The sequence below is a fragment of the Sceloporus occidentalis genome, unplaced genomic scaffold (genome assembly GCF_023333645.1).
Source record: "Sceloporus occidentalis isolate IW3139 unplaced genomic scaffold, rSceOcc1.0.p SCAF_8, whole genome shotgun sequence".
NCBI classification, from domain to species: Eukaryota; Metazoa; Chordata; class Lepidosauria; order Squamata; family Phrynosomatidae; genus Sceloporus; species Sceloporus occidentalis.
Window position 1 is genome coordinate 811,309 of NW_028316988.1, and position 24,229 is coordinate 835,537.

The 24,229-nt window shown below is 45.9% G+C and overlaps 1 protein-coding gene across 9 annotated transcripts in view; it reads left to right on the top strand.

Moving 5' to 3' along the window:
* Positions 1–24,229, top strand: part of LOC149307606 (rho guanine nucleotide exchange factor 10-like protein) — a 49,739-nt gene that overhangs the window by 742 nt on the left and 24,768 nt on the right. The window contains exons 1-20 of one of the 9 annotated variants that reach the window (XM_089534080.1): positions 433–507; positions 3,474–3,566; positions 4,542–4,847; positions 5,916–5,943; positions 7,410–7,510; positions 8,521–8,604; positions 9,309–9,478; positions 10,377–10,496; positions 11,171–11,273; positions 12,415–12,516; positions 15,536–15,646; positions 17,308–17,381; positions 17,660–17,839; positions 18,527–18,643; positions 19,412–19,504; positions 20,119–20,292; positions 20,476–20,621; positions 21,291–21,305; positions 22,912–23,099; positions 23,945–24,060. In XM_089534080.1, the coding sequence (XP_089390206.1) occupies positions 3,536–3,566; positions 4,542–4,847; positions 5,916–5,943; positions 7,410–7,510; positions 8,521–8,604; positions 9,309–9,478; positions 10,377–10,496; positions 11,171–11,273; positions 12,415–12,516; positions 15,536–15,646; positions 17,308–17,381; positions 17,660–17,839; positions 18,527–18,643; positions 19,412–19,504; positions 20,119–20,292; positions 20,476–20,621; positions 21,291–21,305; positions 22,912–23,099; positions 23,945–24,060 (2,259 nt within the window). In that variant the 5' untranslated portion in view covers positions 433–507; positions 3,474–3,535. Of the gene's footprint in view, positions 1–432; positions 508–3,473; positions 3,567–4,541; positions 4,848–5,023; positions 5,346–5,915; positions 5,944–7,409; positions 7,511–8,520; positions 8,605–9,308; positions 9,479–10,376; positions 10,497–11,170; positions 11,274–12,414; positions 12,517–15,535; positions 15,647–17,303; positions 17,382–17,659; positions 17,840–18,526; positions 18,644–19,411; positions 19,505–20,118; positions 20,293–20,475; positions 20,622–21,290; positions 21,306–22,911; positions 23,100–23,944; positions 24,061–24,229 lie in introns of those variants that run through there. The other 8 variants (XM_089534079.1, XM_089534081.1, XM_089534082.1 and 5 more) reach the window with 8 other exon arrangements.

Genomic DNA, 24,229 nt, shown 5'->3' on the forward strand with positions numbered 1-24,229 from the left:
CGCTGCGATCCCGACGCGGCGTCTATGTGTTCCTCTTTTTTCCAGTCACGCCTTTAATAACCTTGATCTTTAAAAGGTAATTCCCTGCACATTTCATAGAGTTGGAAAAGGCCACAAGGGCTGCCCAGTCCAGTCCGGTCCAGTCCAACGCAGGATCTGCCGGCGACAACGCTGCAACCTTGCTTTTGTAGTCTGGGGTTTAATAGTTTTTGCTATAAATCGCAATGCAAAAAAGTGAAGTCTAGGAATCTGAGTGGGAAAGCCATGTCATGTTGCAATGTCCAGTTCCTCCAGCCCCCCTCCAAGTCAACTGGACAGTAGTGACCTTTCTAAGGTTAGTCCAACTAGGAGGCACCTGACGCAGAGTTGGGTTATATATAACCATCTCCGGGGTGTAAATAAATCCCATCTCAGAGGAAGACGCCACAAAGAGAAGGGATGGGTTCCTGGACGCTTTTGGGGACAAGCGACGGCAGCGCAGGTGCGGCTTGGGTTTACCTGGTCCAGGTGAGCTCTGGAGCATGGCTAGGACTCCTCTGGGCAAACAGACACCCATGAAGGGACAAAAGAATATCCTCTGTTATTTGTTTCCCAGTTGTTTCCCAAAATAAATAGACTATTTCCATAAGGTTGCCAGTTCTGGACCATCCCAGGCCTCAACGTTTCCAGACCGAAACCTGAAAGCGAAATACGTAACGTTGCTAAGCATTATGCTTTAAACCATGAAGCCCTATGAGGAGAGACTTAGGGAGCTGGGGATGTTTAGCCTGGAGAAGAGAAGGTTAAGGGGTGACATGATCGCCATGTTTAAACATGGGAAGATTTCTGACCACATTCGGATGTCGCTTGGTTTGTAAAATGCTTGTAAAATCGATTCCGATCTGCATCCGGTTCATACTTGCGTGGAAGTGATTTATCCAAAAAGACGTGGAAAAAAATCAGCGCCAAAAAGATGTGGGTTAAATGGTTCTGGCGCATGGTCCCCCTTCTCCAAATCGCTTCAGCGCAATTTAGTTCAAGTGCAAACCCTGGTCATTTAAACCATTTCAGACCAATTTGTGATCCGGTTTAAAAGGTAGTGGGAATGAGGCCTGGGTTGACCTATGGCATGGCCAAGTTGAGCTCTGCGCATGGCCAGAAGCACCCTTGGCTTCATGGATTGTGCAACACTTTTTCAGTTTGTAATGTTAAGCGATGGCTCTGCTTTTAATTCAAACTTTAAACTACATTTGTTGATCTGCATGAAATCTAAGTCTACACTTGCAATTGGCTTCTTTACTTTTGCTTTCAATGCCATTGCAAGTAAAAAGAGACTGGGTTGGAGCTGAGCTCTTGGTTGGGATTTCCCCTTCCAAGACAGAGACAAAATCCATGTCAAGATGAAGGATTTTCCTCCTATCCGCTTCCTCTTACTCACTGTTTCCCATAATGGGCCATCGTTGCAGGGACTTTTTGCAATGATGGCAGCCTTTTTTGGAGAGCCTTGGTGCTGCGGGAAAAGGTTATCCAACGGGTTGTTTGGATGTGTTTTAAGATGAAAACAAACCCATTTGTGAGGAAAGCCCGGAAATAATCTCAGATTTGGCCAAGGTGATTAGCCCTAGAAACCCAGAATTTGTTGTCGTCTGGCGTCCGTTTCTGACTTGTCGCGACTCTAAGCATGGTTCCCAAACTTTGGTCCTCCAGACGTTTTGGACTTTAATTCCCAGAAACCCCAGGGTTAGGGATTCTGGGAGCTGAGGTCCAAAACATCTGTAGGGCCGAAGTTTGGGAATCGCCAACCCTGAAATATAGCCCCAGTAGCCTCAATGGAGTATTTGTTGTTCGGTGCCTTCAAGTCATTTCTGACTTATGGCAACCCTAAGGCCCTGGGATGATCCTGAATTGCAAAACCTTATTTCCCAATCGCTGGGAAATTTGAGCAGCTTTGGACTTTGCTTGCCAGTAAAAATCCTTGCAACCAAGCAGGAAGAAATACAGAAACACAAAAATCCTCCCAATTGCCTGGAGAAAGGATTGGTCATATAGGCATTCTTGGCCTTTGGAGCCGCTTGGCTTTGCAACCTGGGTGTTGTCTGCATTTCTTTGTTTTGGGAGTGTCTTTCTCCGTTGCTCCGGATCGCCCTCGAACGAAAGGTGTCCCCTCTGCTATAATAGCAATGGCAAAATGTGGGCGCAAGAGACAGGGACTCAAAGGTTGACCCCCAAAATTGGCTGCATCCATTTCTTGAACTTGGTCCTTTGGGAGGCCTGAAGTTTCCTCTCTGATCCGAACTTGGAAGCAGAACTGGATTGCACAATTTTTCTTAAAAAGGAGCCTTACTTTGCATCTCCCTCTCACACTTGGTTTACTTTGTGTTTGTAAGAGAATGAAAGAGAATTCCTTCCTTCCTTCCTTCCTTCCTTCCTTCCTTCCTTCCTTCCTTCCTCTGAAAACCCATCCTTCCCTGTCAAAACCTTCTTTCCTTCCTTTCCTTCCCCCAAAAACCCATCCTTCCCTGTCAAAACCTTCTTCCTTCCTTAACTGTCCCTCCATCCCTCCATCTCTTCTCACCATCCTTTTCCTCCTTCCATCCAACTTCCTTCCTTGAACTGTCCCTCCATCTCTCCATCTTTTCTAACCACCCTTTTCCTTCCTTCCTTCCTTCCTTCCTTCCTTCCTTCCTTCCTTCCTTTGCATCTACTTAGTTCATGCTTTCCTCCGCCATCTTCTCCTCCTCCTCCATTTTCTTGCCATCTGTTTCCAGGCTAATCCTCCCCCAACTTTAAACCTTCTCTGCTGTGAAAAATAACTAGTGGAAATGGCTAATTACTCTAGAATATTTTTTATTTATGCATATATATATATTTAAAAATATCCCTGAGAAGTCCTACCTGTTGCTTTGGGGAAAACAAGTTAATTGCCATTGCAATAATTTGCAATAATTGTGACGACAGGCCCATGCGCCAGAACTCCTGAGACGCATGTGCTGCGGACGGACTTCCAAGAGTGTCCAGTGTCCATCAGAAATGACCAATACACTCTAGTAGTGTCTGATGCACACCAGAAATGCCTATGAACACCAGGTGTGTCCAGTGTGCATCGAAATGGCCAATACACTTTAGTAATGTCTGAAGTACATCAGGAGTGTCCAGGCCTAGAGATCTAGCGTGGCACAGCGGTTTAGCATTGGGCCCCGGCTTTGGAGAATCGGGTTCGAATCCTGGCTCAGCCACTGGGTGATCATTGGGCAAGTCGCACACTCTCAGCCTCAGAGGACGGCAAGAACAAAACCCCATAAGATTGCCTTCGGGTCACCATAAGTCGGGAATGACTGGACGGCAACACCAAGAGTAACAAAGAATTACTGCCAGGTGCAGACAGTTGCGTCTGGACTAAATGCAACCGTCCAGATTCTTAGACTAAATGCAGCTGTCTTCCCGCAAAGCCCAGCATCCCCTCTTGAACCTGTTTCATGTGCTTTTCTCCTTAGGAAGACATTTTGGGAAGGACCCAGGAGAGACGCATCAGAGCAAAGTGGTGCCCAAGGCAGAGATGGCCTCTTCCCAACCGGGTTCTTCGCTAGGTACTGTTTCCTTGCTATTCAAATCCAGGCAATAAATGGAGGCACCGGAGACTGTCTGGTCTTGGAAGCTAAGCACGGCCGGCCCTGGTTGGCCCTCGGATGGGAGGCTGCCATTGAATCCCAGGTGTTTCTGACTTATGGCAGAGTTATCATGGGGTTTTCTTGGCAAGATTTGTTCAGAGGGGGATTGCCTTTGCTTTCCTCTGAGGCTGAGAGAGAGGTCACCCAGCAGGTTTCCATTGGTAGTTTGGTAGTTTCTTTGGCAGAGAAACCAAAAGACGTTGCAAAACCCCAAATTCCTGGGAATCCATAGGATGGAGCTGCAGCACTGAAAGTGGGATTAAAAATGCATTGTTTGTGCAATGCAGATGCACCTAAAAGAAGGAAAAAGTATGAATATTTTCCTTTTTCTACCCAAGCTGTCGCTGGGCAAACTTGTCGGTGGCAGAGATCTTGATACCAGGGCTATTAATCCCCGTCTTTTTGGCAGCTGGGTCTCAGCTAAATTGGGAAGCGGGCAGAAACCGGATCCTGGTTGCAAGAGACCTTCGTCGCTCTGCTCCAAAGTGACCCGAAAGCCAGCAAGAGCAGATTAAGAAACGTGTATGGTGTTGCATTCAGAGGTGCCAACCTTGTACTTTTAAAGCAAGGTTTTAATAATAATAATAATAATAATAATAATAATAATAATAATAATAGGCCCTTGGGTATCCACTGGTTCTGGCAAATTTCGTGGATACCAAAACCGGTGGATGCTCAAGTCCAGATAGATATAACATGGCTATAAAATTGCAAAACCAAGGCTTGCTATTTGGAATTTATATCTCTTTTTGGGACATTTGCAAGCTGTGGATGCGTGAATCGATGGATAAAAAGTCAGTGGATACCAAGGGTTGGCTGTATTGTGTGGTTTATCATCTTCCTTTGCTTTTCTCTCCACTCTATAACTACTGCCATTTCTCCGTTTTTGCGCAGGAGATGAGGCCGCAACTTCTGGGCCCCCTGAGGTTTCAGCGGAGGGAGACGAAGATACGGGGCAGCCCTTCGACTTCGAGGACAGCGAGGAAGAAGAGGAGGACGAAGACGAGGACGTCGCTCGGCTAGTGGTCAGCAACGCCCGGACAGAGCTGGGGTCCAGGGGAGCTCTCCAAGACCCTCCGTCCAGGAGAAGGTCCAGCATCAGCGATGACCTGGAGCCCTTGGATGAATGGGAGGCCGAGGAAGCGCTCCTGGAGGATCGGGCCCCTTTGCTGACCTCTTCCGATTCGGGGAGCCATCTTGGTAAGAGGGGTTCGGAGGGTCTGTCTGCACGCCGAAAGTCTAAACCGGTTTCAGGCCTGGTCTGTCTGGACACGTTTTACTTCTTCACGGTCTTCCTCTTGCTTTTTCTTGGTTGGCATTGCGTTGGTTCATTCCAACTTATATAGACAGAGTGAGCTGATGTCCTCCAATCCTAGCCCAAAGGAGGACAAAGCATCATAAAATGTAGGATGTTCGAGAAAAATGTCGGACGTGACCCAACGAAAGCTCAAAACACTCATATAAATATCAATGCTTGCTTCTTTGTCATGTGCAAAATGGAGGATGTTTGGGGATTCCTCCTTGATAGAAGGTGGAAATGGAGACGTCTTGGAGAAGGAGGACCTCCTTTTTTGGAATACAGAAGGTGGAAATGTAGGACATGTCCTGGGAAAGGAGGACGTTGGGTCTCCCTGGGTGTGGACTCATTTGTTGTTGTTGTGTGTCTTCGAATCATTTCCAGAGTTTGGAGTTTTCTTGGTAAGATTTGGTCGGAGGCGATTGCTTTGTGTTCCTTTGAGAGAGTGTGACTTGCCAAAGGTTACCCAATGGGTTACTTGGCCTGAGCAAGGATTCGAACCCTGGTCTCTTGGAGTCCTAAGTCCAATGCTACAACTACCCCGTTGTTGTTGTTGTTTGTGTCTTTAAGTCATTTCCAAAGGTGAAGTTATCTCTGGGGTCTTCTTGGTCAGAGAGGTGTTTCCTTTGCCTCAATCTGAGGCCCAAAGTCACCCGAGTTTCCGTAGCTGAGCAAGGATTCGAACCCAGAGTCCTAGCCCAGTGAAGTGTTGAATGGTGGGTCATCTTGTAGATAAATCTCATTGATCCAATAGATCTTCTCTAGTTAGAACTAACCATAAGGCTTCTGTTTTGCTAGGTTTGTCGGTGCTGCTAGGCTGGTTAGGGGATTATGGGAGCTGTTGTCCATGCCCAAGAAACAGGGGATTATGGGAGCTGTAGTCCATGCCTAAGAAACTTCCCCAAACTCTGCTAATAGTTTTTTGGGTGCAAAATAGAGCCTTAACTTCTGTCCTTGTTGCATTTTTGCAGATCCTTTCGGCTCTCAGACCCAGCCAGAGTAAGTGCTTCTCCGCTGCTTCGATGCATGTTGCATTTATGCGTTTTTAAAACTTTAATTCTTTTATATTTTATATTTCTTTTCTATTTTATTTAATGAAGAGGAACAAATTGCAAACGGATATGAATAAGGGGGAGAAATGAAACCTGAGTTTGGGGGAATGGGAGGAAAATTGCAATGCTCCATCCATGATCCCACTGCATGCAGCACGTTAGTTAAAGCGGTACCAAAGTGCATTATTTCTCCAGTGTGGATTGCACCTTTAAACCAGCAACTCGTGGGTTAAAACTCAGGTGGATTTGCTTCTGCTGGGTCCCAAAATCCTACCTGGTCAGGTGACTTTTTTTTGGAAGGAGTCAAGAGATCTTTGCATGGACTGGTTTTGCAGCTTGGCTTATGGATTTATCAGAAGGTAAGGCCAGGCAAGGCCAGGCAAGGCAGAGGAACCCAGCCTTTTTCTCCAGCTGTCTTGATTCAAAACAAAGCAAAACACTGGCTTTCTCACATTTCTTTCCTTGTAAAGAAAAGTCCTGCCTCTCCATACATTTGCAATGCCTTTCCCTGGTAATAGTTTGGAGGGTTTCTAATTGCAAATAACAGCCAGCTGTGGCTGGAGGAGGCTGGTGTCATCCTAAGGAGATATATATGTATATTTGGGACTTTCCAAAAACGGATCCTATTATTATTATTATTATTATTATTATATTTAACAATAAGCCACTTTGAGTCTCTATACAAGGAGGAAGGCGGGATATAAAATGATAATGATGACGACGACGATGATAATATATTAATTGATGCTTTCCCCAGAACTGGGTCTCGGAGCGGCTCACAGTATTAAAAGAAGGGTACCGTTAAAAACATAGCAAAATAGATACAATAAAATTGAATTTTAAATATTGCAATATTTAAAATAGGTTGCTTTTGTTGTTGTTTCCAACATACAGTGACCCCAGGGGAAGCTTTCATGGGGTTTCCTTGGCTGGATTTCTTCGCGGCGGGGGGGATTTATAGTTTGGTGAGAAGGCTTACAGACCTTGCAAAACTATGAATCCCAGGGTTTCCATAGGCTGGAGTTGCAGCACTTAAAGTGATGCCAAATTGCAGAATTTCTACAGTGCAGATGCAGCCTAAAATGGCTGAAGCTCAACACTGCCCTCCTGTGGCAGACAGAGGGATGCTCTTTTAAGGTTTCCAACTCTTTCCTTTGGAGACACATGGGCAAGTTTGACCAATACAGACCCTAAGAAATAATAACAATAATAACAACAATAACAATAACAACAACAATAATAATAGATTTATTTGTATCCTGCCCAATCAACAAGGAATATAAACATAACATAATATCTGATAAGGGGAAACCCCCCCCATAAAAAGAACAAATTCAGTATGTCCAAAACCATAATCTATATAACATAATGAACATCAACAACGACAGTTTTTCACAATCAGTTACATTTCAGGTTTCTGGGCGTCGTGCGCAATGGAGACGTCGGGAATGCGCAGAGCGGGACACGGGTCTACACGTGGAAAAGGAAGACCTTGCGCCGAGCGGCGTCAACAGGTACGCGATGCACAGAACCCGGGAGCATGGCCAGGAGCGTGTGTGTGTATACATATGTGTGTTTGTTTCTGCATTTGTGTGTATGTTTAAGTGGTTAAATGCATCACTCCGGATGTGTGTTTCTTTGCCTCTCCAAGAAACCAAGGCTCTAGCCTTCATTGGGGATTGGATTTACTGTATTTTCTTATGCATTGACTCGGGTGATTGTCAGATAGGGCAGCAGTTCCCAAACTTTAGTCTTCCAGATGTTCTTGGACTTCAGCTCTCAGAATTCCTGACCTTTGGTCAAGTTTGCCGGGGCTTCTGGGAGTTGAAGTCCAAAAGTTGGGGGTACCACTGAGCTGGACCAAGGTGAAATGGGAGGCTTGTTCCATCTTACTTACTTACAGAGACAGGTTAAAGCAGCCTTAAATTTACTCTCCTTGTTTCTAACTAGAGCAGAATGGATGGCAAGTCCTGGGAAAAGGTTGCCAACTATATAAATATACTGGAGAGTGAAGTCGGAGGCTTTCGTGGCCAACATCCATAGTTTTTGTGGGGCCCTGTGTCCATGTTCTAGAAGGGTTTATTCCTGACGTTTCACCAGCATCTGTGGCTGGCATCTTCAGAGAACGACGAAGATGCCAAAGCCACAGATGCTGGTGAAACCTCAGGAATAAACTCTTCTAGAACATGGACACATCACCCAAGAACCCCCCACAAAAAACTATACTGGAGATCCTTTGCAAGTTGCAGCAAAAAAGACCAGTGACGGCTTGGAAATGATAGCAGGGTGCTGCTCTGCTTGATGAGTTGGAGATTTGCACCCACTTCTTTCCTTTTGCCCAAAATGGGAGCCCACCAAAATTGCACCTTCATTCTTCACCTGGACGACGAACTATGAAAACTGGAGACTCGAGGCCAGACCCAGGGGTCTGGTAGCCCTGTTATAGGTCCAAGTGGCCAATTCATCCTAGTTTCCTCTGGTTGACTTCCACGTTGTGTTCCTTTGTGTGTCGGTTTCCTTCCAGGTGGTCCGGTTGTCCCCCCGGCGGCCGAAGAGGACGTGATCTACGACGACGTTCCTTACGAAAGCGCGGAGCCAGAGCAATGTGGTACGGCGCCTTCTACGGTGCCCCCTTTTTACTCTTCGAGGGGGTTTTGTCTTTGGTCACGGCACTCTTTGGTTACCCTCTTTCTCTTTTCCGCCGTCTTTTTCCTTTCTTCCAAACCATTGAATTTTGGTGGGCTTCTACACCGTTCTCCCATGTTTCCGCATGCCTAACTTGTGTCTTTTCCCTTTCCTTTCCTTGAAAAGAAATGCAGTGGTTTTCACACGACGTCGTGTCCGAAGTGCTATCATCCCGTGAATTACCCGTTATTATTGCGCAATTGCGCTAATGGTTTTCACACAGTATTGTGTTCAAAGTGCTTTCATCCCACGAATAACCCGTTATTATCGGACAATTATGCGGGTCAATCACTGTTTACAGTCCCAATTTCCCCCCTTGCGATAAACTCTCAAAGGACTCTGGCATGGAGGCCACCTTCGACAATCATCTACTTTTACCACCCTTTCTTTCTTCCCATTCATTTCATATCTTCTCTTTTTCCTTCAGGAGTTTTCTTCTCTGATTCATCTCCTCTCATATTCTGTGTATTTCTTTCCTTCTTGGAATGCATCCATTTTGAGGAATGATCCTCAACCATCTCTCTGCTGTTCCAGCTTTCCATTCCCTTTCAGCCTTGAGTATATCCTTTGTGTAACCCTTTGCTAAGCAGCTCCCATCTCCTCCTCCTCTCCGTTCCATCTTTCCAGATTCGGACAGAAACCTTATTTACGAAGATGTCCATCACGACAAGGAGCCCCAAGAAGCTGAGGATCTAGGATGGAGCTCCAGCGAGTTCGAAAGCTACAGCGAAGACTCGGCGGATGAGACCAAGCCGGAAGCCGAACCCGCCAAGCCCAAGGTCTCCTTCCAGCCAAAGGTAATAGGGTTTCGGGGAATTGTTCGCTAATGGGTCACACCAGAAACTTTCTCTGGGAAGAGGGGATGTCACCAAGGTGCCTTATAGTTTTGGAATGACTAGCTGGCAATTTATCATTAGATCATTGAATAACAGAATCCTAGGCCCTTATCACACGGAGGGACTTATGTTGCTGAACTGTTGCAGAAGCGCCGAAGGTGGGATTGTCCACCGTGCTTCCAAAATGTCATTGAGGCTTCCTGCTTTCCTTCCATTGATGAAGCATTCACAGAGAAGCCATTTTCTCCTGGCTTCTCCGCGAACGCTTCATCAATGTAAGGAAAGCGGGAAACCTCGATGACATTTCAGAAGTGCGACGGACGATCCCACCTTCGGCGCTTCTGCAACAGTTCGGCAACGTTTTGGCAACGTAAATCCCTCCGTGTGATAAAGTCCATAGAGTTGGAAGAGACAAGGGCCATCCAGTCTAAAGCCATTAAGGACTAGGAGCATGAAGGGGGAAGAGAGGGAATGTGTCCAGGGAAAGGAGACCCAGATGATCAAAGGTCTGAAAACTGAGTCTTATGAGGAATGACTGAGGGACATGGATAGGTTTAGCTTGGAGATGAGAAGACTGAGATGTGAGATGATGGAGCCATCTTGAAATATCATAGAAAGATGGATCCGGCTTAGTTTTTTGGCGTCCTAGAGGCTAGTATCCATCTTTTTGGAACACACTAAACGCTGCCTTCTAACACCGCTGCTAACATGAAGATGACCTGCGAATGCTTTATGTATCTCTGTCTGCGTCTTGGCTTGGCGCGTCTGCTGCTTACCTGGATCTCTCTGCCTCTCTCTTCCTCTTCCTTCTCTTCTTCCTTCCTCTGCTTCTTCTTCATTTGGCTTTTGGGGCTATCAGCAGCTTTCTCCAGACCTCCACAGACTAAAGGAAAGATACACCAGGACTAAGCGGGACATCCTGGCTTTGAAAGTCGGGGGCAGAGACATGCAGGAGCTGAAGCAAAGATACGATTGTAAGGTACGGCTCTCTTTCCTCTCGACGGTGGCTTTTTAAAACAGCAATAACAATTTACCTTCTCTAACCTCTGGGTTGCAAAACCTGCTCTCGGTCTCAACTGGTCCTTTGCTGCTCTTGGTCTCTTTTGCTTTGCAGAAACTAATGTACTTCAAAAAGGAAAGAATTGCTCATGGGAGTTAATGTGGGCACTCCGATGCACATTGTGCAATCCCGTTGTGTTCCAGCACTTTCCAGCTGGTGGCCAGTTGTCCATTGGGGAGCACTGCAGTTGCACATGGGTGTCGGTTGTACATCGTGCTATGACACATTGGTTATGTTTTCCATTGAACAATGGATGCCCATATGTAGTAATGTGAATGCTTCAATGCACATTGTGCAGTCCTGCCATGTTCTAGCACTTTCTAGCTGGTGTCCAGTGCACATGGGTGCCAGTTCTGCATTGTGCCACAACACATTGTTCATTTTTCCCCATCGAACAATGAATGCCTGTATGTAGTTACTTCATGGCAGCCTCTAGCTGAATATGGATGTTGCAAAAATTGTCAGTTATAGTTGCTGCACAGGTGAATCCATGTATGAAAAGGTGGGTCCCTTGCCGATTTGCAATTGCAGAATAGGGACAAGAGGTCTTCTTTTGCTACGACTGACCCATCCATTTCCTGACTTCTGCACAGATGACCCAGTTGATGAAAGCGGCCAAGAGCGGCACCAAGGACGGTCTGGAGAAGACCAAGATCGCCATGATCCGGACGTTCCTGCACAAGAAGGAAGCCCCAGGTAACCTTTGTTGAAAGGGATGCTATTTGTATTTGTTGCTGTTGTTCTGCGCCTTCAAGTCATTTCTGACTTACGGCGACCCTAAAGGGACCCTATACTGGGGTTTTCTTGGCTTGATTTGTTCAGAGGAGGTTTGCCATTGCCTTCCATTGAGGCTGAGAGAGTGTGACTTGTCCAAGGTCATCCAATGGATTTCATTACCAAACTGGGAATTGAACCCTGGTCTCCAAAGTCATAGGAGTTTATCACACGAAGGAGATTGGGACTTTATCCCGTGAATATCCTGGAAAAATAATGTAATTACGCAAAACAATTTCACACAGTGTCACACAAAACCTGCCATTAAGGTGGTCACAAAGAAACATTAATGCACATCTTTTTTACTTTCAGCAACAATGCATTTCCGATATCACTTTATTTGCGCCATTGCGTGTGACAGTCATTCATGCAATTACTCACCATTTCTGCTTCATTTACAGGATGCTTTAAATGCACTTTTAATCTCTCTTTAATGCCCAAATCAGCCCCAGTGTGATAAACTCCAGAGTCCATCACTCAAAACCCAAGAACTATTTTGCAGCCTTTTGAGACATTCGTTGTGTATGTGAATTATGCAAGTGCAATCTGAATATTCTCTCTTTCCCTCTCTTACATACAAACACACAAATGCAAATGGATAGCTTAAAGTTACTTCCAGTTTGCCTTGTGGAGGTTATCCGAAGACCGGGTCCAGGAAAAAATCCCACTGCTGACTTTAGAGCGCACTTCCTTTTATTCGGTTGCAAAATCTTATTCACTGGCAACTTCCGAATCTGCTTACAAGGCTGAAACAAACCCATTAGGAACAAGTGGAACTACGTTTTTAATTTGGGAGTAGCTTTTCTGAGTTCCCCTTTTTGCAAAATAATACCCGGTTCCCTCCAAGGAAACCCCAACTTTGCATTCGAAGGCCTTGGAGACCTAGGTCCAAAACACACGGCAGAAATAATCCAGTTTGAGACCGCTTTAACTGCCCTGGCTCAATGCTAGGAAATTCTGGGAACTGTAGTTTTGTGAGAGAGCTTAGGCACTTGGGATCCTGAGCAAGGAGGAGAAGAGTAAATGCCGTGTTGTTAAAAAATGATGCTTCCCGCCATTGTAGGGGATGGAGAGGCAAGTAGGAGCATCCTGGATGTAGGACGGAAGCGCTCCTTATCCTGGACGGGGGAACTCTGCAAAGCCCACTGGCCGAGCTCCGAGATCGGTATGGATCTCCGGCCTGGATCCTTGTCTCGGTTTCGTTCGATACGGTAGCATGGCTTGCGGTGGAGTGCGTCTTTTAGCTGGCTTCTGCTATGAAATTGAGAGATACTGGTGACCCTGCCTCCATTTGTGGCCTTTGCACATGCTCAGAGGTGATGCTCTTTCTGCCCAGAGGGAGAAGCCATTGCTGGGTTGGGAACCAGCCAGCCCTGCTTTTAAGCGCATGCGTCGTCTCAGGATTCCTGCACCATACGGAAAAGGCCCTTGGCACATGCTCAGAGTCCCTTTTTCCCTAGTGTGCCTTGAGGATTAAGGAGTTTTATCCCATGAAGGTGCATCTTTTTACTTTTCATGATTTTGGCAACAATGCATTTCCAATATCAGTTTATTTGTGCAACTGTGTGTGGCTAACCCATGACCCTTTGGGAAATGTAGGCTTCCTTTTGGCAGGAGAACACACCTTCGGAGCCAGGCAGGCTCCCAGCATCTCTCAATCTGCAGATGAAGCTTTGTGTCTGTGAACATCCGCCTAGGTCTAGTTGCGTCCTTTGGCCATGGCGCATAATAGATCCCCAAAGGTGTGTGTCCATTGTAGCGGCTTGTGTTGAGCATAGATGTGTGTGCTGGATATGGAAATCATGCTAGCCTGTCCATGGACTGTATATGCATCCCGCCAATGATGTTGTTTGGCCATGCTATTTAGTGTGCATCCTCTGTTACCTGTTGTTAACAGTGTCTCCCTGTTTTGCGTCTCTCCCACCACCAAAGTTGTGATCTTATTGATCTATTCCAAAATCCAATATTCCAATGATATACCTTGTGATTTTGTGAAAGGTGTGCATGAGTTTAAATGGATATACAGGGGAGCTTTGGTATCCGCTTGGTTTTGGTTCCAGGAATCCCTTGTGGAGACCAAAATCCGTGGATGCTCCAATCCCAATTCAATACAATGGCATAGCAAAATGGTGTCCCTAATAAAGAATGAGAAAGATCAAATAATTTTCTTTCTGGGGCAGGGTTTTGGACCTTGCCTTCTCCCTGGGTCCTTTCCCTTCCTCTCTTCCTCTCTTTCTGTCTCTCCCTCGGGCTGTTTCCGTTCTCTGGATGGACGGCTGGCATCTCTGATGGGTCAAACAGCTGTTCCAAAATTAGGGAAGGAAAAAGTCAGCCCGTGCCATCGCTGCTGCCTCCGGTCTATTCCTGTCTCTTTCTCCAATCTCCACCCTCCAAAGCTCTCTCTTTCTGAGCTGCAAACAGATTCAGCTGCTTCCCCTTCCTCCTCTTCTTCCTCCTCCTTTCCTTGGTCCCCGGGCGACACTGGATGGAGTACGGTCTCTTTTTCAGAGGGTGTTGTTCGTAGACCCCCTACTTAAAGCCCACCAAGGTGGTGGGGTTTTGAGAAGGAGGACACTTGGCAACCAGCATTTGGGTTTCGTTCTGGGTGGGTGACCGGGGGATATTATGTGGAGGAGACGGCACCGGACTGACCAGGACTACGTCATCGTCCACTCCTCCTCCTCCTCTTCCTCCATCTCAGGTAAGGCATGGATCGTCCCAGTCTCTTTGCTTGGACCACCAGCTTTTTTGCTTCTATTGTGCATTTGTGTACAACTTTTCCCCCTATAGCAAAGAGGTTAGAATTTGTCCGCAATCCTCCTCTCGGTGCCCACAAGAAACCTCCGACGGTGGCGCTGAGTCAGGCCCTATGAGGTTTCCGCTGGAGGTGACTCAGCCGGTGGGTTTCGTCTGCAACTTGGCCTGAGGTCTATGCTGGGAACGGAGAAGAATTTGTCTCCTCCCAAGCCAGCTGCACCAGGTCTATTTTGTCCTCGAGGCCCACCTCGAAGCGTGCAACTTGGCTCGGTTCCTCGAGTCATCCATTTTCAAAAGCCCATCTGCTGACTCACTTTGAACTCTCTTGTGCTTTGGGTTGGCGCCATTGGCCTTAAGTCTAGTGGATAGTTCAACCTTCGTACCCAATTTGAAAGGGACTGTCCGGGTCAATCCTCTGCTGTCCCATTTTTCCAGCTCCTTTCCAAATGCCTTGGCTTCTATCTCCATCTCCTTTTGTCCTCAGCTTAGTTCAGTTGCTGCAAACTGAATTCAGAATGTCCAAAAGTAGTTTGCACTCAATTAACAGCTTATTAAAGGCCTTATACAAACAGGCCAAAATAAAGCTGCTTCGAGTCACTTTGCAAGTATGCTGTTTAAATGATACATGTGTCCTAAGAGTCCAGAAGCCGCACCAAAGCCATGTTCCTGTCCTAAGGACTGGAGTGTAGCTTTGGTGCCGCTTCCAGACTCTTAGGACTCATGCATCATTGAAACACCATACCTCCAAAGTGACCTGAAGCAGCTTTATTTTGGCCTGTCTGTATAGGGCCAAAGTCTGCCTTCCACATTTGCAGCTTTGACTTTTGTGGGTGTGATTATACATGGATTTGTTTAATATGCCTTCTCTAGGAGTTTGTAGGTCCTCCATTCTGATTCTGTGGCCAATTTTCACTAGAAGTTGCACTGGAGGAGATAGAGGTTTCTAGAGAGAACACTTCTCTAGGCATTTCTAGGTCCTCCAGTGCAATTCAGTGGTCAGCCTCTGATGGATGTTGACCATAGAGTTGTGCTGGACAACCTAGAGATTCCTAGAGAAAATACTTCTCTAGGCATTTGTAGGTCCTCCAGTGCAATTCTGTGGTCAACCTCTGATGGATGTTTATCATAGAGTTGCTCTGGAGGACCTAGAAATTCCTAGAGAGGTGTCCCCATAGGTTCATAAAATAGATATATTTTTTAAATGTGCATTTTCCCCACTTTCATGGGGGTCCTATGTCCCTAACTCCAGCAAATGTGGAGGGCTCTCTGTAACAATCTTTACCATTTTGACCACACGCTGATGTTTCTTCATCCCACGTTTTCTGGTTTTTACCTGTGAAACATTGGAGGGTATGTGGATGTTTCCCTGGCCCTGAGTAGATCTGGAGTAGATCTGGAGATCCTCTTTTCCCTGTTTAATTTCTCAGGTGATTCGGAAGAGGAAGACATGGGGTTCTTGGAGGTCCCAGTGACGGCTATGAAGCAACTGCTTCCAGAGTTGGGCCCAATGCCTGAAGGATTGAGCCCTCAACAGGTTGGTTGGCTGATTCATTCCCATTTCTACCTTGCTTCTCTTCCAGGGTCTTCAAGGTCCCCCATTTTATCTCCACAACAACCTTGTGAAGTAGGCTGTTGGCATGGTCCTCCCTTTGGGGCACCACAATTCAAAATGGATGTTGACAAGATGGAGCATGTCCAGGGCAACCAAAAATGGTGAAGGGTCTGAAGCCATGAAGCCCTGAGGAGTGGCTTAGGGAGATGAGTCTGTTTATCCTGGAGAAGAGATAAGGTTAAGAGGCAGTGATATGATAGCCTGGTTTAAATATTTGGAGGGATGTCACATTGAGGATGGAGCAAGCTTGTTTTCTGCTGCTCTGGAGAATAGGACACAATGGAGTAATGGATGGAAGCTACAGGAAAAGAGATTCCACCTAAACATTAGAAAGAACTTCCTAATAGTTGGAGATGTTCGACAGTGGAAGAGTAGTGGAGTCTCTTTTTTGGAGGTCTTTAAATGGAGGCTGGATGACCATCTGTCCATGGGGATGCTTTGACTGGGAGTTCCTGCATGGCAGAATAAAGGGGTTGGACTGGATCAGGGCCCTTGAGGTCTCTTCCAACTCCATGATTCTATCATCCTAGTAGTTTCCAAGTTGCGGAGATCCATTCATGGATGTAAACCGGGATGCGCGTGACGCAGCAATGTCGGAGTTGCACAATGACGCAATGTTTCTCTCTCTTTCTCTTCTCTCTCTCTGTTTCCTCTAAAGACTGCTCATGGCACAGAGAGTGAGTAAGAGGGTATTTGTTTCTAAAATTGTCTTGTGGTGGCAACAGGAAAGCCTTGCTGACTGAGGAGGGGCTGGAGCTCAGCCCGTTTCCCAGCAAAGCGGGCCTGCGATGGTCGGATCCCATTCATATAACTCTATGATTCTATGCGCAACTAGTTGCAAACAAGCAAACAGAAAGCTTGAATAAAGGGGAAGGCCATGGCAAACCTCCAAACAATCCTTGCCAAGAAAACCCCATGCCTTTTGGTCACCGTAAGTTGGAAATGACTTGACGGCACACAAGCAACAAAGCTATATCTTTCCAATAAGATACAAATAACAACAACAACAACAACACAGAAGAAGAATATGTACTTGTTAATTTCATCTACAGCCTGCCTCCCCATACCTCCATAAAGTGCAACAACAACTGCAACAACTAGATGATTAAATATTATACACAGATTATTATTTATAACCTTTGGCATGCTGCTTATTGGTTTGAAATAGTGGTGGTTTAAGAAGACATACAGGTTGGGTCTCCCTTATTGGAAATGCTTGGGACCAGAACTGTTTTAGATTTGCAATTCAGGATTGATTGGGTGCAAAAATGTGCACAGGGTGGTTTTGCACAGAAAACAGCTTCTTTGGCACAGAAAACAATATTTCTGTACAGTAATACAGTTTTCTGTTCAGAAAAGGCTCAGCCCTGCATTGTTTTCTATGCAAAACATCCATGTTCAAATTTTGTAATCCTGAACTGAAGAGTCTCAACAGTCCAGAATTCTTCATACCAGAGTTTCTTGACATGTGAAAAACATGGTTTTTTTAATATCATTTTTTGAACATTTTAAAATATTCTTTCATCCCTAATTGGTTTGTTTAACTCTCTGTCTCCTCTTCCTCCTCCATGGATCTTACTCAGGTAGTCCGGCGACACATCCTTGGCTCCATTGTGCAAAGCGAGAGGAGCTATGTTGACTCCTTGCGGCGAATCTTGCAGGTAAGAAAACCTACCAATATCTATTTCTGGCTTGGATGAATTGATACCTTTATCAGCAGCAACGGAAAAGGAAACATGCTCAGATATTTATGGACTGATCTGAACCATTGGATGCCTTTTTCATGTTATCAAAATATGATATTTTTATATTTTCTTGGTAACTTTATTCCACGCTGGGAGTGCTTTTGCCCAAACATCCCAATTGCAGCAGCCACCGAAGTAGGAATAAGTGAGCAGTTAATAGTTTTTAATGCTGTGTTTCATGACTGTGCCGACAGGACTACAGGAACCCCTTGATGGAGATGGAGCCCAAAGTGCTCAGCGCCAGGAAATGCCAGGTGGTTTTCTTCCGGGTCAAGGAGATACTCCAGTGCCACTCCATGTTCCAGATCGCCTTGTCGTCGCGTGTCGTGGAGTGGGATACGACGGAGAAGATCGGTGACCTCTTTGTAGCCTCAGTGAGTGCTTTTTGGGGAGGATGGAATTGGAGAATGACTGCCTATTCTGCCCAAACAAAATGGTGGATGTCTCCGGAGGGTGTCAATTCCTCCATCGTCTGGGTTGTAACTTCTAGGTTGAGAATTTCCAGATATGAGGGACTCCAGAACAACGCTTCCTTGTCTCTAAAAGGGCTAAAAATCATAATGGGGCTGTACATACGGGCAGCTCAATGCCGCCCCTTTGTGCCCTGGGCTTCTTTTTGCGAGTTGGAAGGGGCGTCATAAGCGCCGCATCATGGTGTCATGACACCCCTTCCACGCACTGCCGTTTGGGCACTGTGCTCAGTGTGCATCATCATGGCGTGTGCCATGTTGATGGACGCATGCCATAATGGTGGCTGGGTGGTGTGAGAAGGGCTTCGAGCGCGCAGATGCTCAGCCCTTAACGCGCATACAGGCCGGCACAAAGTGCCAGTCTGTACAGCCCCAATGAGAATAATTTGTATTTTTGTTTTTTAGCAGGGGGATGGTTGGGTTTGTTGTCCTCCAAGGTGTGCTGCAGGACTAATGCAAATGTCTTGCATTCCTCTTGCTAATGCACCTTTCATCCAACCCCTGGAATGAGCATATGTTGTCCCATGGCTTTCCAGTAGGAATGGTTACAAACCTCGAGGACTAATTTCTTCCCCTTTTTGCTTTCCCAAGTTTTCCAAGTCGATGGTGTTGGATGTGTACAGCGAGTATGTCAACAACTTCACCAGCGCCATGTCCTTGATCAAGAAAGCCTGCCTCACCAAACCTGCCTTCCTGGAGTTCCTCAAGGTGAGAGAAGGAGGACCTAAGAGTTGCCATGTTGGGAGGGCTGGGTGCGAGAACGACATGTGTTGACTGACATCTGGCATCACAGACTATGTTTCATGCCTCTATGAATGTGTAACTACATTGCTGTAATGCAACACAAGCCTGGGCACTGACAAGAGAGCTCCAATGCACATGGGGGTCCTTGGGATGGCCATCAGACGCTTGTGATGCCCATCAGGTACTTCTAATATGCATTGGGCATTTATCATGCCCATTAGGCAGTTTTGATGCCCATTGGATACTTCTAACATGCATTTCCTATGCCCATTGGACACTTCTGATGCACACCAGACACTTCTAATAGTGTCTGCCTTGAGTATTTCTCAGGATCATTGGACAGTTCTGATGCTCACTGGGCTCTTCTGGTGCACATTGGACACTCCCATTGTACTCACAACAACTTTCTAGGTTGTGTCCAGATGTGCGCTGAGAACACCCTGATGTGCATTGGTGCCATTGCACATCTGGCTGTGGTATAGCAGTCGTCCCACTGGCTACTGTTGTGCAATGGACACCCATACCTTGCAACGTCACTACACAAGTAAGACCACTTAAGAAGATGCAAGGTCCAGACATTTTTTAAAAAGCTGGCCATTGCAGGGACCTGTAGTCCCTGTAGCATTGGACTTCTTGGGTTTTACCAAATGTGGGAAGATGGCTGTCCATTGATCTGGACACACAGGTTGCAATCTTAAATGATTAACTGTTGACCTTTCTCCTCTTGCGCAGAAGAGACAGATGGCCAGCGTAGACCGGGTGACCCTTTACGGATTGATGGTGAAGCCCATCCAAAGGTTTCCACAATTCATTCTTCTGCTGCAGGTACCGTCTTTTGGGGATCATCATTGCAATACTTTATGGAACATGGTCGTAGTGGTGCTTTAAAGAAGGGACCCTAAGAGCCAGCTAGTCCAAACCCCAGCCATTCAGAAACATACAACTACAGCCTTTCTGAAAGATGCCCATCCAACCTTCATTACATTCATTGGTTACAAATCAATTAAACATATATGCACCCCTTCATACCTGTTGGATGCCAAATATGCATCTAACATATGTTTCTCTATCCCTCGTGGATACCTATAAATCAAACTATTATCTATATGTTTTCCTTTACTGTCTCCAAACCGTCTCTGCATTACGTCCTTTTATTTGGGCTAAGAACCTAAAGCAGGATCCGCTTCAGGATTGTTGCATTCAGAGCAAAGGATTTGACCTGACCTAATTGTCTATCATCCTGGCAACTCTTGCCTGCAATACATTTCAGTACTATAATTTTATAATGCTATGCTCACATAGTAGAAATTTCAATTTTAATCTATCTTCTTCAAACCCATTGGTTTGTGTTCTAATCTCTGGAAACAAGTGGGCTCCGTCTTCTCCATGACGGGCCTTCAGGTGTTCAAAACTTAATGTTCTTTTTTCGGGGGGTCCAGGACATGCTGAAGAACACCCCGAAAGGCCACGCGGACCGACTTTCTCTCCAGCTGGCCCTGACCGAACTGGAAACCCTGGCGGAGAAACTCAATGAGCAAAAGCGTCTGGCGGACCAAGTGGCCGAGATCCAGCAGCTGACCAAGAGCGTCAGTGACCGCAGCAGCCTCAACAAGGTGTGCGCTTATGGGAAAGTACAAAACCTGGGGTCTGCATTATGGGAAAGTATAACATTTAGGGTTCTGGACAAGAAAACCTCATGATAAGTTTGCCTTGAGGGGTCACTGTAAGTCACAAAAGACTTGAAGGCACACAACAACAACACTCTCCTTCCTTTTCTTATTCCAATCTTTCCGCAGTTGTTAACCTCGGGTCAGCGCCAACTGTTGCTCTGCGAGACTTTGACGGAGACGGTTTACGGAGACCGGGGTCAACTGATCAAGTCCAAGGAGCGGAAAGTGTTCCTCTTGAATGACATGCTGGTCTGCGCCAACATCAATTTCAAGTATGTGCCTCGCGTTTTTGTCCCATGTGCGGTTGAATGCGCAGCGGAGGGCTGGCAATAGGAGGAGGTCATCCTTCTACCATATTAATATTTTTCTCACTATGTTACAAACCAGTTTGCTAACCAGTTTGATGGTTTAAATGACACTTGTTCGCACTTGAGCCGAATCGCTGGAGCGGTTTGGTGAGGGGTGCCCTGCGCAAGACCCATTTAACATGTGTCTTTTTGATGCTCATTTTTTTCTGCATCTTTTGCAATAAACCAATTCGGCACAAGTGTGAATGAGATGTGGATCCAAATTGATTTCCTATGACGTGATCAGCGACAAGTGGATTATTTTACAACAAGAAAATGGGGTCGGGGCAAATGTAGTGTGAACCGATCCATCGGTTTGTATTGCAAACTGATTTATTTGTAAGTGAGAATGATGCTTTGGTATACTTTCTTTCGTTAAATTCTAAAGAAAAACAAAAGTTCCCTCTTCTTACTCGTATTTCCCAATTTTATCTTAATCTGTTCCCAAAGTCGCTTGCTATTGTTATTGCCATCTTTTCGCTGCAAAGCTCAGCCATTCTTCTTCAGCCTTATCTATATCTCTTTGGTTCAGCCAGGAATTGATGCATTGCAACTTCACCCTCTTTCTTATACTATAATGTTTCTCTTCCGCAGGCCGGTGGACACCGGGTAGGCCCAAGGTTTGGTCCACTTTTGGACTGTGTGTGTGCAATGTTAAGGGTTCACTTGCTGGCGATGTTGGGTTGCAAAGGCTTTGTGGTTACTTCTGTCTGCTCCATTGAGGAGTGCATGGGTCTTGGCTTTGAGTGCCATTGGAGCTTGCATGGTTGTGTGATATTGTGGCACCTGTGAAAGGGTTGCTAGAGAGAAGACCTGTACCCTTAATGACTGTGTACAAAAGTGAAGTGTTTCATCAGATCTGTCTTGCTTTGCTGAAGGACACTTTCGGCACAATGGTTCCTGATGCAAGCTGGAGGTTTAGCTCCGAGGCACATTTTAACCCCCTTCGACGTCCAAAGGAGCAAGAAATGTGTCGGACGTTTTGCAATACCTGCAAATCCTTCAGGTGTCTCAGACGGGGGTCTCAGATCCACCGAATCCAATGCCTGAAGGCAACAAGGAGGACGGTTTTGCTAGCTTTTTGCAGACGCCTTGTGGGCTCTTTGCTCCCATCTTTTGGCTCAGGGGCAAGTGTTTTCCCCTAAGGCCTCCGAATGTCTTCTCCGTTTCTTTTGATGCGCCGGAGATTTTGAAGTATTATGCACAGGAGAAAAAGAAAGAAAATCCAGCATGTGGAGAATGCATTTTGACTGCTTTGTTGCATGCCGATTGCGGTGCCCAGTCCAGAAAAAAAGCTATGTTGTGGGAAAACAGTTCCCAACATCCCCAACCCACCTTTGCGCCAAGGGCTGAACTGGCCCAACTATGGGTTTTTTGCAAGACAATAAAAATTACGATAAAAATCCATACAATACAATAATAATCCTAATTATACCCCCCCAAAAAAATCAATTGAACATGTTTAAGCATTAAAATAATAATACAGGGCGCCCGCGTCATACGTGGGTGCGCTATATGCGGCTTTTAGCTTACTCTGAAAGCCGTGCAATGGAAATGGCAATGGTGCATGCGCCCATGGCACGCGACATGCACGAGCCCCATTATTTTCAATGGGGCTCAAGCATACGCGCTATTTGCCTTATGCGGGGGGTCCGGAATGGATCCCCCGCCTAGCTATCTTCAAGAAAAATCTGAAGACGTATTTATTTCGGTTGGCCTTCCCGCCTTAGTTAGATTGTTTTTTTTTCCCTGCCCCTTATTTTTCCCCTTTTGACCCCGGTTTGCTTTAAATTAACTCTTCTTTTTCTCTGCCCTTGACACGCGTATTTTATTGATCTCCTGTTCCTGTTTTTGTAGTAATGTTTTTAACTTTTATATTGAATTTTTCTCTTCTATTGTACTGTTTTTAAATTTTGTAAGCCGCCCTGATCATATCTATGGAAGGGCGGGGTAGAAATAAATTTATTATTATTATTTATTATTATTATTAAAACAAGGGACCACTGTAATAACAATGAAACTTTATTTTTATATTAAATAATCATGGCACCTGGGAGAGTGATTTTAAAGTTTGGACTGAAATAGGGAATGGACTTGGCATGCTTCATCTCTGGTCAACCCAGCATGGGCTCTGCTGACCATCAGACCTTAGCGGTCTGACTCCGTCCACCTCTGGCTGTTCTTTTTAAAGGCAAGGTGTTTGTCTTCCTCGCAGGGGCCAGCTTGAGATCAGCAGTCTGGTCCCTTTGGGGCCCAAGTACATCGTGAAGTGGAACGCCGCTCTTCCGCAGGTCCAAGTGGTGGAAGTTGGTCAGGAGAGCAACGCCCAGGACAAGGACCACGTCGTCATCCAGAACGTGGCGTCCAAGCGGCACATGCCCAGCAGCCAGTCCTCTGCCCACAGTGAGTGACCATCCGCCAAGCCCTTGAGTCTTGGACACAATGCAAAAAACACGGAGGGTCCACCACTCCAGTTGATAACACCTGGTGGACTATGAAACCAATATACACTTATCCCTCCATATTTGCGGATTTGATTATTCATGGTTTGATGAATATGTTCTCTCTAGGGATATCTAGGTCCTCCAGTGCAACTCTATGGTCAACATTAACTGAAAGTTGCACCGAAAGATCTAGAGATTCCTAGAGAGAATACTCTACTAGGCCTTTGTAGCACAACTCTATGGTCAGTGTCTGTCGGATGTTGACCACAGAGTTGCCCTGGAGGACCTAGAGATTCCTAGAGAGGTGTCCTCTCAGGTAAAAACATGGTGTTTTTGTTATTTGCGTTTTTTCCATATTCACAGGGGTCTTGTGCCCCTAACCCTAGTGAATTTGTAGGGACAAGTGCATAATGTTGAATGAATCCATAATATACCCAAAAAACTTGAGTCAACTTATCCATGGGATCAATGCAAGTACTGTATCTTATCTCTTACTTAAAAGAAGTGAAAAGCAAGAGTATAATATGTGAAGCATTGATCTCCATTAGTCTCTCATCCATCCAGCCTTAAGAGTAACAAAGAGCTATGGCTGCTGGAATTTTGGAAGTTCTTTGACATTGTTTTGCTTTGCTTCATCCTTTAGATCCTTTGCTACACGCCCCTAAGTTTTACCCGACTTAACACATAAAATTGACTTATAGTCGAGTGTATATGGTAGTCGGCCCTCCGTATCCATATATTTTGTAGACAAGTCCAGGACCTCCTAGTAAAAGCGTTGTCACTACATTTTGGTGTCTCCGTCAGATAAAGTCTACTTGGGTCCCCCTCGGCTGTTTCAGGAGCTCCAAGACCTTCAGAAGGACCTTGCGGTGGTGGAGCAAATAACTCTCCTCATCAGTACCCTCCATGGCACTTACCAGGTGAGATCTTTTGCCAACAAAGTACACAAGAATCATAAAATCATAGACTTGGATCAGGAAAGTGGGTGAGTCACAGCCTCAGAGGACAGCAATGGCAAACCTCTTCCAAAGAAACCTTGCCAAGAAAACCCCATGATAGGTTTGCCTTAGGGTCACTGTAGGTTGGAGG